The following is a 12,522-nucleotide window of genomic DNA, read 5'->3' as shown; positions in this document are numbered from 1 at the left end:
AAAGGGACCAAGTAAAGTCGGCCAAATGCTCGTGAGGGACGCCCTTCTTTTTTCCATTATTGGCCGAGGACGCCCATCTCTTAAGCACGTCCCTGTGCCAATTTGGGCGACCCTGGGAGAAGGACGCCCATCTCCCGATTTATGTTGAAAATGCCCCTGATTGTAACATAGTATATGACAACAGATAAAGATCTATACAGTCCATCCAGTCTGCCCAACAAGATAAACTCATTACACATGGTATGTGAAACTTCATATGTGTACCTGACCTTGATTTGTCCTTGCCATTTTCAGACCACAGACTGTAGAAGTCTACCCAGTACAGGCTTTGTATCCCAATGCATTAGTGCTTATTGCAGATTTGTAAAGGCCTCCTCCCCCCCTGAAATAAGCAACCACTGTTTAAAGTCCTGCAGAAATGTGTTCATTTGTATCTTTCCAAACCATTTAATGTGAATCTTACTCCCAAAAGTTTAATCTGCCACCATAGTAGGAATCGTTTATAATAGTGCTGATTCCACCTTGAACCACCACAGCACGTATGATGACAGCTGCAAATCCAGCTATCATGATGGCAATTTGAAACACATCTGTCCAGATAACAGCCTTTAGTCCACCCTGTAGAGAAATAAAGCATGAATATAAGTAAGGAAAATGATACAAGAATTCATTTTGGGAGTAATTCTATCAAGGGGCATCTCTTTGGAGCTTATAAAATGCTAGTGAAGCAGATCAAATACATGTTTATATTTTAGGCACAAGCAGTTACACACCAGCCATAGATTTGGAATAATTGATTTTTCCCAGATAGATTGATTGATTTTTCCATTTATAACTTGCTTATTAACAAGGTGGCTCACAATATACATACATAATAAAACACAAAAACAAAACAGCACAGCAAATAAGAATAAACTTAAAATACATGGCGGGGCATTTTCGATGGTGTGTCTTAGTCGGACTTTGGACATTTTGTGCTACACGTACCAAATCTGAATAGGAAATATACCCATTTTCAAAAAAAAAAGAGAAATGTCTATCTTTTTTTGTTTTTTAAATAATGTTTTGAACAAGGATTTGTACTTCATGCGTTTACCTTTTTTGGCCATTTTCGGGAAAAAATGCACAAGTTAAAAATGCAGAAAATCAAACCATTGGGATGTAAAAGGGCCAGCACTTTTAGCAGACTGGTCCCCCAGACATCCCAGGAGAGCAATGAGGCACCCTAGGGGGCACTGCTGTGGACTTCATATAAATGCTCCCAAGTACAAATCTCACTGTAGCTCCCTTATCTTGTCAGCGGAGCCCTCCAAAACCCACTACCTCCAACTGTACACCACTACATAGCCCTTATGAGTGAAGGGGGTACCTGTATGTGGGTATAGTGGGTTTCTCGTGAGTTTATGGTGTTTTATGTTTTTTTAAATGTATTTTATGACATATTATTCATTCAATTCAAGCTTCTCCTTCTTACCTACAAATGCACTCAGTCTGCTGCCCCTCACTATCTTTCTACCCTCATCTCCCCTTACGTTCCCGCCCATAACCTCCGTTCACAGGATAAATCCCTCCTCTCAGTACCCTTCTCCACCACCGCCAACTCCAGGCTCCACTCATTCTGCCTCGCCTCACCCTATGCTTGGAACAACCTTCCTGAACCCTTACGCCAAGCCCCCTCCCTGCCCGTCTTCAAGTCTTTGCTTAAAGCCCACCTCTTCAATGCTGCTTTCGGCACCTAACCCTTACCGTTCAGTGAATCCAGACTGCCCCAATTTGACTGCCCCTATCGGACCGACCGTTCACTTGTCTATTAGATTGTAAGCTCTTTGAGCAGGGACTGTCTCTCTTTGTTAAATTGTACAGCGCTGCGTAACCCTAGTAGCGCTCTAGAAATGTTAAGTAGTAGTAGTAGAATATTATTCTGACATTTTGTGAAATGCTTTGGGTTGGACTATCTCCAAGGAAGGCAATATTCAAATATAGCATAACATTTTTATTTTTTATTTTTTTTGCTAATTTGTTAATTGGTGGCTAGATTTGAATTGACGGATAGGTTTCCTATTCTCCTGGAGTATGAGGTGATCGTACATTTCTTTGCGGACTTTGGACCTCTTTTACCAAACCACGCCAGTGATTCCCAAGCAGCAATGCCAGCAAAGTCCATCTACTTCGAATGGGTTTGTTGGCATTGCCGTACGGGAATTGCTAGCGCTGTTTGGTAGAAGAAGCCCTTTATGATTACTACTTTCTGCTTTTATCTGTTTATAAGGTGGACACTTGTGATTGTGTTTTATATGTGGCTGTTTATTGCAATGAATGTGTTTGCTTGTAACCCACTTTCAGGTTTTTTTGTTTTTTACTAAAATCGGGTAATCAAAAATAAATAAACTGACCACATACCAATGTGCAATAGAAAGTACAGACTGTTCCAGTTGAAACCACTGCACCCCACAGATTGAAGCCTGTCACTGAACAAAGAAAGTTAGGCATCCATAAAAGAACAAAGACCAGCAATGAAATGTATTCTCTGTTCATTGATAATTTCACACCAAGGAGAAATATACACATGTAAAGGATCATTTTATAACAGGGCGTCAAAGCACATACTGTAGGTACATATTTTGTATCTATTTTATAAAGGTAACATATGCCTTTATGGAGGTACCCCAGGGAAAGGAAGTGAACACACTTTCTCTGAGGCAAGAGCAATGGTATACATGTACGTGTCAGTAAGAATCAATGCATGAATTTTATGAAGTATCCCCCTAATGCCAATCCCACATCTATTCTAGGAATGCCCATAACCCACCTATGCCCCTTCTATGTCCATGCCCCCTTTTCAGATATGCACCTTAGAAACTACAAGCATTAAAATACTGTCAGGGACGTCCAAATCCTTAAATTTTGCCGTCCCTAGACATGGATGTTTCTGATGTTCGGCGATTTTCAAAACTAAGGATGTCCATCTCAGCAACGACCAAATGCAAGCCATTTGGTCGTGGGAGGAGCCAGCATTTGTAGTGCACTGGTCCCCCTGACATGCCAGGACACCAACCGGACACCCTAGGGGGCACTGCAGTAGACTTCATAAATTGCTCCCAGGATGCAGGCGGTGCAGGATGCCTGTCACTTGACAATGTGGCTGCAGCTCTACGTAAATTCTCCAACAAAAGCTGCAGACTAGATGTTTGTCCGACCCATCTCCTAAAAGTCGCACCGAAATGTTATGTTGAAGATCTGACTTGTTATCTCAACTTTATGTTAAGCGCCGGATCTTTCCCGCCGGGTCATGGTAACATCCTCCTCACTCCCATTCCAAAAAATATATAGATCAAGCCAGATGTCATCTCTAACTATCGCCCAGTGGCCTCGATACCTCTAGTTATCAAGCTGATGGAGAGTCTGGTCAATGTTCAGCTCAATGACTTCCTGGCTGAATTTGATATCCTTCACCATTCGCAATCAGGTTTCCGAGTTCAATATAGCACAGAGATTGTCCTGGTCACCCTCCTATCTAACTTCCATCGAGAGCTAGCTGTTGGATGGAAGATTCTTCTGCTGCACTTTGACATGTCTACATGGTGGACCATGAACTCCTGCTTCACCTACTGGACTCTTTTGGTATAGGAGGACCGGTATTGCACTGGTTCAAGGGTTTCTTGACTTCCAGGTCCTACCAGGTCATGGTGAGCTCCAACACTTCTGAACCGTGGAAGGCCTCCTGTGGGGTCCCACAGGGGTCTCCCCTTTCACCTACCTTATTTAACATTATGATGATGCCTTTAGCCTCTGCACTTGCAAAACTGGACCTCAATCCTTTCATTTATGCGGATGATATTACAGTCTACATCCCATTCCACTCCACCGTATCGGAAGTTGCCAACCTCATTGATGCCTGTTTCTCCGCCTTGGAGCATTGGGCCAGGGTGTTCCGCTTCAAACTCAACAGGGAAAAAACCCATTGTCTCATCCTCTCGTCCACTCATGCCCATGTATCCGACATAGTGCTTCCAGTATTGGGCTCCACCCTTCCAATTGCCAACAGCCTGCGGCTTTTAGGAGTGTATCTGGACATCTCCAGCTGGCTGATCACGTGCACTTGGTCTCCAAGAAAATGTTCCAGGCGATGTGGAGGCTTCGGTGCATCAGATACATCCTTCCCAGAGACTTGTTTCGGACCCTTGTCCACTGGCTCGTCCTATCCCATCTGGATTACTGTACTGGAATTTATGTGGGTTGCCAGGCCTCCTTATTGAAAAAGTTCCAAATGGCTCAGAACACTGCGGCGAGACTCATCCTTAGAGAAAGACGCTTTGCTCATGCCGCACCCTTGTGCTTTAAACTTCATTGGCTGCCTGTACAGGAGTGCATTGCTTTCAAGATCTGCTCCCTAACACATGTGGAGGGGCATAATCAAACAAAAACGTCTATCTCCATGGGTGTTTATCTCCGAGAACGGGTCTGTGAAGGGGCGGACCAAACCGTATTTTCGAAAAAAATAGACGTCCATGTTTTATTCGACAATTTGTGAGCTGGGCGTTTTTGTTTTTCAGCGATAATGGAAAATGAAAGCGCCCAGCTCAAAAATGAATAAATCCAAGGCATTTGTTCGTGGGAGGGGCCAGGATTCGTAGTGCACTGGTCCCCCTCACATGCCAGGACACCAACCTGGCACCCTAGGGGGCACTTTTACAAAAACAAAAAAAAAGGTAAAAGAGCTCCCAGGTGCATAGCACCCTTCCCTTGTGTGTTGAGCCCCCCAAATCCCCCTCAAAACCCACTGCCCACAAGTCTACACCATTACTATAGCCCTAAGGGGTGAAGGGGGGCACCTACATGTGGGTACAGTGGGTTTGGGGGTGGGGGGTTGGACGACTAAGCATTAAGCAGCACAATTGTAACAGGTAGGGGGGGATGGGCCTGGGTCCACCTGCCTGAAGTCCACTGCACCCCCTAACAACTGCTCCAGGGACCTGCATACTGCTGCCAGGGAGGTGGGTATGACATTTGAGGGTGAAAATAAAAAGTTGTGAAACATCATTTTTTGTGGTGGGAGGGGGTTAGTGACCACTGGGGGAGTCAGGGGAGGTCATCCCCGATTCCCTCTGGTGGTAATCTGGTCATTTAGGGCACTTTTTGGGGCCTTATTCATGAAAAAACAGGGTCCAGGAAAGTGCCCTAAATTCTAGCTACAAACGCATACTTTTTTCCATTATCGGCGAAAGGCGCCCATCTCTGTTCGGGTATTAACCATGCCCCAGTCCCGCCTTCACCACGCCTCCGACACGCCCCCGTCAACTTTGTACGCTTCCGCGATGGAGTGCAGTTGAAAACGTCCAAGTTCGGCTTTCGATTATACCGCGTTATTCGTTTTTGTGAGATAAACGTCCATCTCCCGATTTAGGTCGGAACTTGGGCGTTTTTCTCGTTCGATTATAAGCAGGACAGTCATCTATGGGTCTGCCCCGGAATACATGTTCCCCTTGATCGACCTTCCACCTAGATATGCCAACCCTGCTGCTCGGTCCTATCTCCACCTCCGCTTTCCGAATTGTAAGGGTGTCAAGTACAAGAGGATCTTTGCCTCGTCCTTCTGCTACTGGAGTCCCAAACACTGGAACGCTCTACCTCGCCACCTTAAAACTCTAGTGGACCATGCCCTCTTCAAGAAGTTGTTAAAGACATACTTCTTTGCTAAGACTTACTCCCCAACTTACACCGTTGATTGATGCATCCCTTGTCCCTTACCTTCCCTAGCTCACGATGTTAGATTCCCCTCCCCTGTTTGCTTCTTATATACTTTCCTAAGCTTTTCACTTTGTAATTTTTATTTAATTCTCTGTAAGCCACATTGTGCCTGCATGAGTGGGAAAATGTGGGGTATAAGTAACCCATAAATAAATAAATAAAATAAACATAGCTCCCTTACCTTGTGTGCTGAGCCCCCCAAAACTCACTCCTCACAACTGTACACCACTACCATAGCCCTTACGGGTGAAGGGGGGCACCTACATGTGGGTGCAGTGGGTTTGTGTTGGGCTTTGGAGGGCTCGCTGCTTCCTTCACAAACGTAACAGGTAGGGGGGGGGGGATGGTGCTGGGTCCACCTGTCTGAAGTGCACTCACCCACTAAAACTGCTCCAGGGACCTGCATACTGCTGTTATGGACCTGACTATGACATCTGGCATAGACGCTGGCATGACATATTTTTACAGATGTTTTTTGAGGGTAGGAGGGGGTTAGTGACCACTGTGGGAGTAACGGGAGGTCATCCCCGATTCTCTCCGGTGGTCATCTGGTCATTTGGGCACCTTTTTATGCCTTAGTCATAAGGAAAACAGGTCTGCGTGAAAACGTCCAAGTGCTCATCAGGGACATCCTTCTTTTTTTCGATTATGGGTCAAGGACGTCCAAGTGTTAGGCATGCCCAAGTCCCGCTTTCACTACGCCTCTGACTCGCCCCCTTGAACTTTGGCCGTCCCTGCAACGGAGTGCAGTTGGGAACGTCCAAAATCGGCTTTCGATTATACCGATTTGGACGTTTCTGTGAGAAGGACGTCTATCTTCCGATTTATGTCAAAAGATGGGCATCCTTCTCTTTCGAAAATGAGCCCAATAGTAACATAGTAGATGATGGCAGATAAAGACCTGTATGGTCCATCCAGTCTGCCCAACAAAATAAACTCATTGTATGTGCTACTTTATATGTATCCCTGACCTTGATTTGTCCTTGCCATTTTCAGGGCACAGACTGCAGAAATCTGCCCAATACTAGCTTTGCTTCCCATTTACTGGTGTTGCCACCCAATCTCCACTAAGCTTCTGGATCCATTCCTTCTGAACAGGATTCCTTTGTCTTTATCCCACACATTTTTGAATTCCTTTACTGTTTTCATCTTCACCTTAGACACCATAGACGTTTTCATCATCACTTAGAGACACCTCTATAAATGGGCACCTCCACTTAGATGCCCTAACTCCACACGGTGACAGTCTATTCTATAAAGGCCTTATATTATGTCTTGTATTATTTGTTACAATCTGAAGTTGTGGCTTTTAACAGTATATTCAAGGGACTTTGATTAGTGTAGTGACCTCTGACCCCCAATACAGACAGCTCATAATGGGGTCCTTTTACTAAGCTGTGGTTTTGATACCAGCTGAGGCCTCCTTTTACCACAGCGGGTAAAAGGCTGGCCATTTTGGGGGAAAAGAAATGACCATGCAGTAAGTAAACCACTTGCCACACAGTTATTTTGGGGAAGCAGTCGCCACCACCCATTGATATGGTGGAAGGATTCCCATGCTATTTTTTTTTTTTTGCATATTTGCAACCCATTACTATGTAACCCATGATGACTTAAATATCACCATAACAAATTAAGGGAAGCACCATTAGGGCTTTTAAGTTGCATTAACGGGCAAATATCGCAACTTAAAGCCCAAATGATGCTCAATAACTACTCCCCTACGTTATCCTATTGCTTTTGAAGAGAATAGTTTATAATAGTGATTCTTAGTCCAGTCCTCAGGACACACCCAGTCCTTCTGCTTCTCATTTCTGTGTCTCTTTCTGCACCTTCTCTTAATGTGACCCAATAAAGGATGATATGCAAGAAGAATGAGATTGAATAAGCTACTTAATGAGATAGGAATTAGGTGCATAAAAGATAGCAGGACTAGAGGTCAGAGGTGGAAAAGATGAAATACAGGAAGCAGGAAATCTTTGAATGGGGAGAGAGATTGATCAGAGAAGACAGAACTGTAGTGATGAGCGTGGTGGGAGATGGACCTATTAGAAGGCTGGAAGTTAAAAGATGAAGGAAATGAGAAATGGATAGATTTGGAAAGCTGGGAAGAAATGAAACAAAGGAAGGTGGAGGTCTAGGAGGGGTCAATGGGTACGAAAGTTGGGCAATTTGAGTAGTGGGAAAGAGATGTAAAAAATAGGTAGGGGAGATGGAATTGGCAGTGGAATGTGAGAGTAATGAATACAGAATGTTGTCCCTGTTAGTACATCTGTTATATTACCCATATCATTTGCTTAATTTTACATTTGATTCTGTCACTTTTTGAACTTAAATACAAATTGTTTTGCTAGTATTGAAAAAAACATTTCCTGTGTTCTAGTTTCTGATTTTCCAAATACAGAATGGGGCTCTGTTTTTCTGAATCATTAGGGTCTAAATAATAATTATACAAAAGTCAAGACAGATGCAGGAAATTCAGGTACAAATAAGCGGTGAAAAAATGTGCAAACTGAATTATTTGCAAAGATAGTAAAATAATACATTTTACACCTCAGCATAAGAACATAAGAACATCAGCATATTTTTCTCAGAATTTACACACTTGCATTCTAACAGGAGGGTAAATGTGCCCCTGTTTTATGCTTAGGTTTTAAAACTGCTGTAGGGTCATCCTCCCACCTCCCTCTGCAACCAGATCTCCCCAGCCCCCTCCCTTTCTCATTCCACAGCTTTGTCTCTATCACCTTTCACAAGCTGGGGAGTATAATTCAGGCAACAACATGGTAGATTGCCAGCATTCAGTAACACTGTTCTTAAATTTAAAAAATGCTGATGTCCAACATTCTTTGTAAGACAACACAAGAAAGATTAGAATTTATGAAACAATGTGTTGTTCATGCAGCTAAGAATCCTAATTTCTCTTCCAAGAATCTTAATTTCTATCTTTTTCCAACCGTGGCCAATCCAGGTCACAAATATCTGACAAGATCCCAAACAAATACAAAACATTTTATACTGCTTATCCCCAGAAATAGTGGATTTTCCCAGTCCAATTTAATAATGGTCTATGGACTTTTCCTATAGGAAGCTGTCCAAACCTTTTTAAAACTCTGCTAAGCTAACCGCCTTTACAAAATTCTCTGGCAACGAATTCCAGAGTTTAATTACACGTTGAGTGAAGAAACATTTTCTCCGATTCATTTTAAATTTACTACTTTGTAGCTTCATCGCATGCCCCCTAGTCCTAGTATTTTTGGAAAGCGTAAACAGACGCTTCATGTCTACCCGTTCAACTCCATTCATTATTTTATAGACCACTATCATATCTCCCCTCAGCTGCCTTTTCTCCAAGCTGAAGAGCCCTAGCCACTTTAGCCTTTCCTCATAGAGAAGTTATCCCATCCCCTTTATCATTTTCATCGCCCTTATCTGCACCTTTTACTAATTCCACTATATCTGTTTTGAGATACGGCAACCAGAATTGAACACAATATTCGACATGCAGTCGCACCATGGAGTGATACAAAGGCATTATAAGGTCCTCATTTTTGTTTTTCATTCCTTTCCTAATAATACCTAACATTCTATTTGCTTTCTTAGCCACAGCAGCACACTGAGCAGAAGGTTTCAAAGTATCTTCAACGACGACACCTAGATCCCTTTCTTGGTCAGTGACTCCTAATGTGGAACCTTGAATGACGTAGCTATAATTCGAGATCCTCTTTCCCACATGCATCACTTTGCACTTGCTCACATTAAACGTCATCTGCCATTTAGACACCCAGTCTCCCAATCTTGTAAGGTCCTCTTGTAATTTTTCACAATCCTCCTGCGATTTAACAACTTTGAAAAACTTTGTGTTGTCAGCAAATTTAATTACCTCACTAGTTACTCCCATCTCTAGATCATTTATAAACATGTTAAAAAGCACAGACCCCTGGGGAACCCCACTAACTACCCTTCTCCATTGAGAATACTGACCATTTAACCCTACTCTCTGTTTTCTTTTAACCAGTTTTTAATCCACAATAGGACAATACCTCTTATCTCATGGCTCACCAATTTCCTCTGGAGTCTTTCATGAGGTACTTTGTCAAACGCCTTCTGAAAATCCAGATATACAATATCAACTGGCTCACCTTTATCCACATGTTTGTTCACCCCTTCAGAAAAATGTAATAGATTGGTGAGGCACGATTTCCCTTCACTAAATCCATGCTGACTTTGTCTCATTAACCCATGCTTTTGAATATGCTCTGTAATTTTGTTCTTTATAATAATCTCTACCATTTTGCCCGGCACCGACGTCAGACTCACCGGTGTATAATTTTCCGGATCTCCTCTGGAACCTTTTTAAAAAATTGGCGTTACATTGGCCGCCAGTCTTCCGGTACCATGCCCAATTTTAAGGATAAATTACATATTACTAACAATAGCTCCGCAACTTCATTTTTCAGTTTTATCAGTACTCTGAGATGAATACAATCCGGTCCAGGAGATTTGCTACTCTTCAATTTGTAGAACTGCCCCATTACATCCTCCAGGTTTATAGAGAATTCATTCAGTTTCTCCAACTTGTCAGCTTCGAATACCATTTCTGGCACCAGTATCTCTCCCAAATCTTCCTCGGTGAAGACCAAAGCAAAGAATTAATTTAATCTCTCTGCTACGGCTTTGTCTTCCCTGATCGCCCCCTCCGTGAAAAGCTGCATTGGCTTCCAATCAAAGAACAGATCATCTTCAAAATCTGCACCTTGGTCCACAAAATTATCTACGGCATAGTCCCAGGATACATGACAGATCTCATAGATCCACCAACCAGAAACAGAATCGGATCATCACGATCATACCTAAACCTACATTACCCAAATTGTAAAGGACTTAAATACAAAACTACTTACGCATCCTGCTTCTCCTACATAAGCGCACAACTATGGAATGGACTCCCAAAAGCTGTGAAAACAATCCATGACTACATAAACTTCAGGAAATCACTAAACATCAACCTCTTCAAAAAGGCTTAACCCACCGACCCACCGTAAATCCCCACACCCAGCAACACAGCATAACCAATGATTGTACTGGACAACGTACAATCTTCATTCCCTTGACCCAGTGCCTGATACACATCTACCTCATTTGACCACAATATAACCTTGTATTTGTTATCAACCGACTTGGCGAACGCCATGGCGGTACTATGTAAGCCACATTAAGCCTGCAAATAAGTGGGAAAATGTGGGGTACAAATGTAACAAATAAATACATTTTAAAAAATTTCAGAACATACATGTTTATGTCCTAACACATACAGATTTATCTTAGCCATCCTAGAAATATACACGTCTATATTTTCTGATACTGTTACAGAGTCCTATATCCTTGGACAGTATTGCTTTTTGGGGAGGGGGAGGGACAAGAAACACTGGAAAATTAAGGGGCAACTTCTAATCCCTCCATTGGAGAACTGCACAAAAAATGCACTTTCTAAAACCTAGATGTCCTGGGGGTAGGTTTAAATCTCAGCATTAATCATTTTGACATAGGCATGCATTCCACTGCTGAAATGGGGGACAAACGTTTTAGTTTTTACTCACACTATGCCTCCTTATTATATGCATGATTTTGAGTTTTCTTTGGTGGGGGCAGTTATCAAGCTGAGTTAGGGCACGAACCCAAGTTATTTGCCCCTTAATGAGTATCAAAAGGCTGTAGTGCTGGTTGCAGTGCTCTAATGCAGTGTCATTTAGATTACCCCATGTTAATCAGCAGAGCCACCGAGAGACTGAGCCGGGCCCGGGGCAGGGCCACCGCTGCCGGGCCCAGGGCAGAATCGTCATTGCCACTGCTGTCCCCCCCCTAAATCATCGTCACCACCGCAGCCCCCCTCTCGCCTTCCCACCGGACGTACCTTGGCTGGCCCCGCCAGCTGCAGGAAGCACGGCTCCTTCCTCTGCCCAGCAGTGCCTGTCCCTGCGGCTGCTTTCCTCAGGACTCAAAACTGAGCATGTGCAGCCTGAGGGCCCAGCAGCTGCTAGACAGACAATGCAAAGGGGGCTCATTGCCGGAGTTTTCTCTCTTCTGCCCCTGTCGGGATGCAATCACCCGGGTCCCGTCAGGAGCAGGAGAGAGAGAGAGAGAGAGAGAGACCCCTGCTCCAGGTCTCCAGGTCCCCCCCCTGGAGGCCCAGGCTCGGGAAATTTTGCCCCCCCCCCACCTCTCGGTGGCTATGTTACCTAATAATGAGATACAAAACATGCAAATACATGTAAAGCATCTCGTTACTATGCAAATAATATAACAGGGTTTGTGATGAGCACCGGGTGCACACTGGAAGCTGTGTTATAGCTGGGGTTATTATACCGCTTGGGAGCATTGGGCCACCAAACAATGGCACGATGCTGACAGCCTACATGTTAAAGGGGCTGGCATCCATAAGCAACTGAAGTAGCCAGAGCACCCACCTCTAGTGTCTGCCCCCAAATCAAAGCCCTCCATAGGGCTCCCAATCAGACTTCCCCCAACTTGAAATGCCCATCTAGAGGTAAACTCTCACCCAGAAGTTTCTCCTCCCCCACTGGAAGGCCTCCTCTTAAGACATTTATACCCCCCTCAAGGCCCCCTCTACTCTTCTGAAGACCCTTCCCTCTTGGTCTACCTTTGTTAAATCCCTGGTCCCTTGTCATCTGGGCAGGAGCGATTTCCAGTTGCTCCTACCATTGCCAGCACTGTCATCCAAAGTGGTGCCATCGAACCCTAGAGTTAATCTTG

General features: G+C 43.9%; 1 protein-coding gene across 2 annotated transcripts in view; it reads right to left on the bottom strand.

Annotated features, from left to right (window-relative positions):
- The window catches only part of LOC115477643 (sodium-coupled monocarboxylate transporter 1-like), a 70,494-nt gene that overhangs the window by 46,407 nt on the left and 11,565 nt on the right, over nucleotides 1-12,522 (bottom strand). For both annotated transcript variants that reach the window (XM_030214656.1, XM_030214657.1), the window contains exons 4-5: nucleotides 2,401-2,468; nucleotides 464-618 (exon numbers count right to left, since the gene is read on the bottom strand). In XM_030214656.1, coding sequence (XP_030070516.1) covers nucleotides 464-618; nucleotides 2,401-2,468 — 223 coding nt within the window. The remainder of the gene's footprint in view (nucleotides 1-463; nucleotides 619-2,400; nucleotides 2,469-12,522) is intronic.

The sequence above is a fragment of the Microcaecilia unicolor genome, chromosome 9 (genome assembly GCF_901765095.1).
Source record: "Microcaecilia unicolor chromosome 9, aMicUni1.1, whole genome shotgun sequence".
In the NCBI taxonomy this organism is placed as follows: Eukaryota; Metazoa; Chordata; class Amphibia; order Gymnophiona; family Siphonopidae; genus Microcaecilia; species Microcaecilia unicolor.
This window is presented reverse-complemented; position numbering and strand designations above follow the sequence as displayed.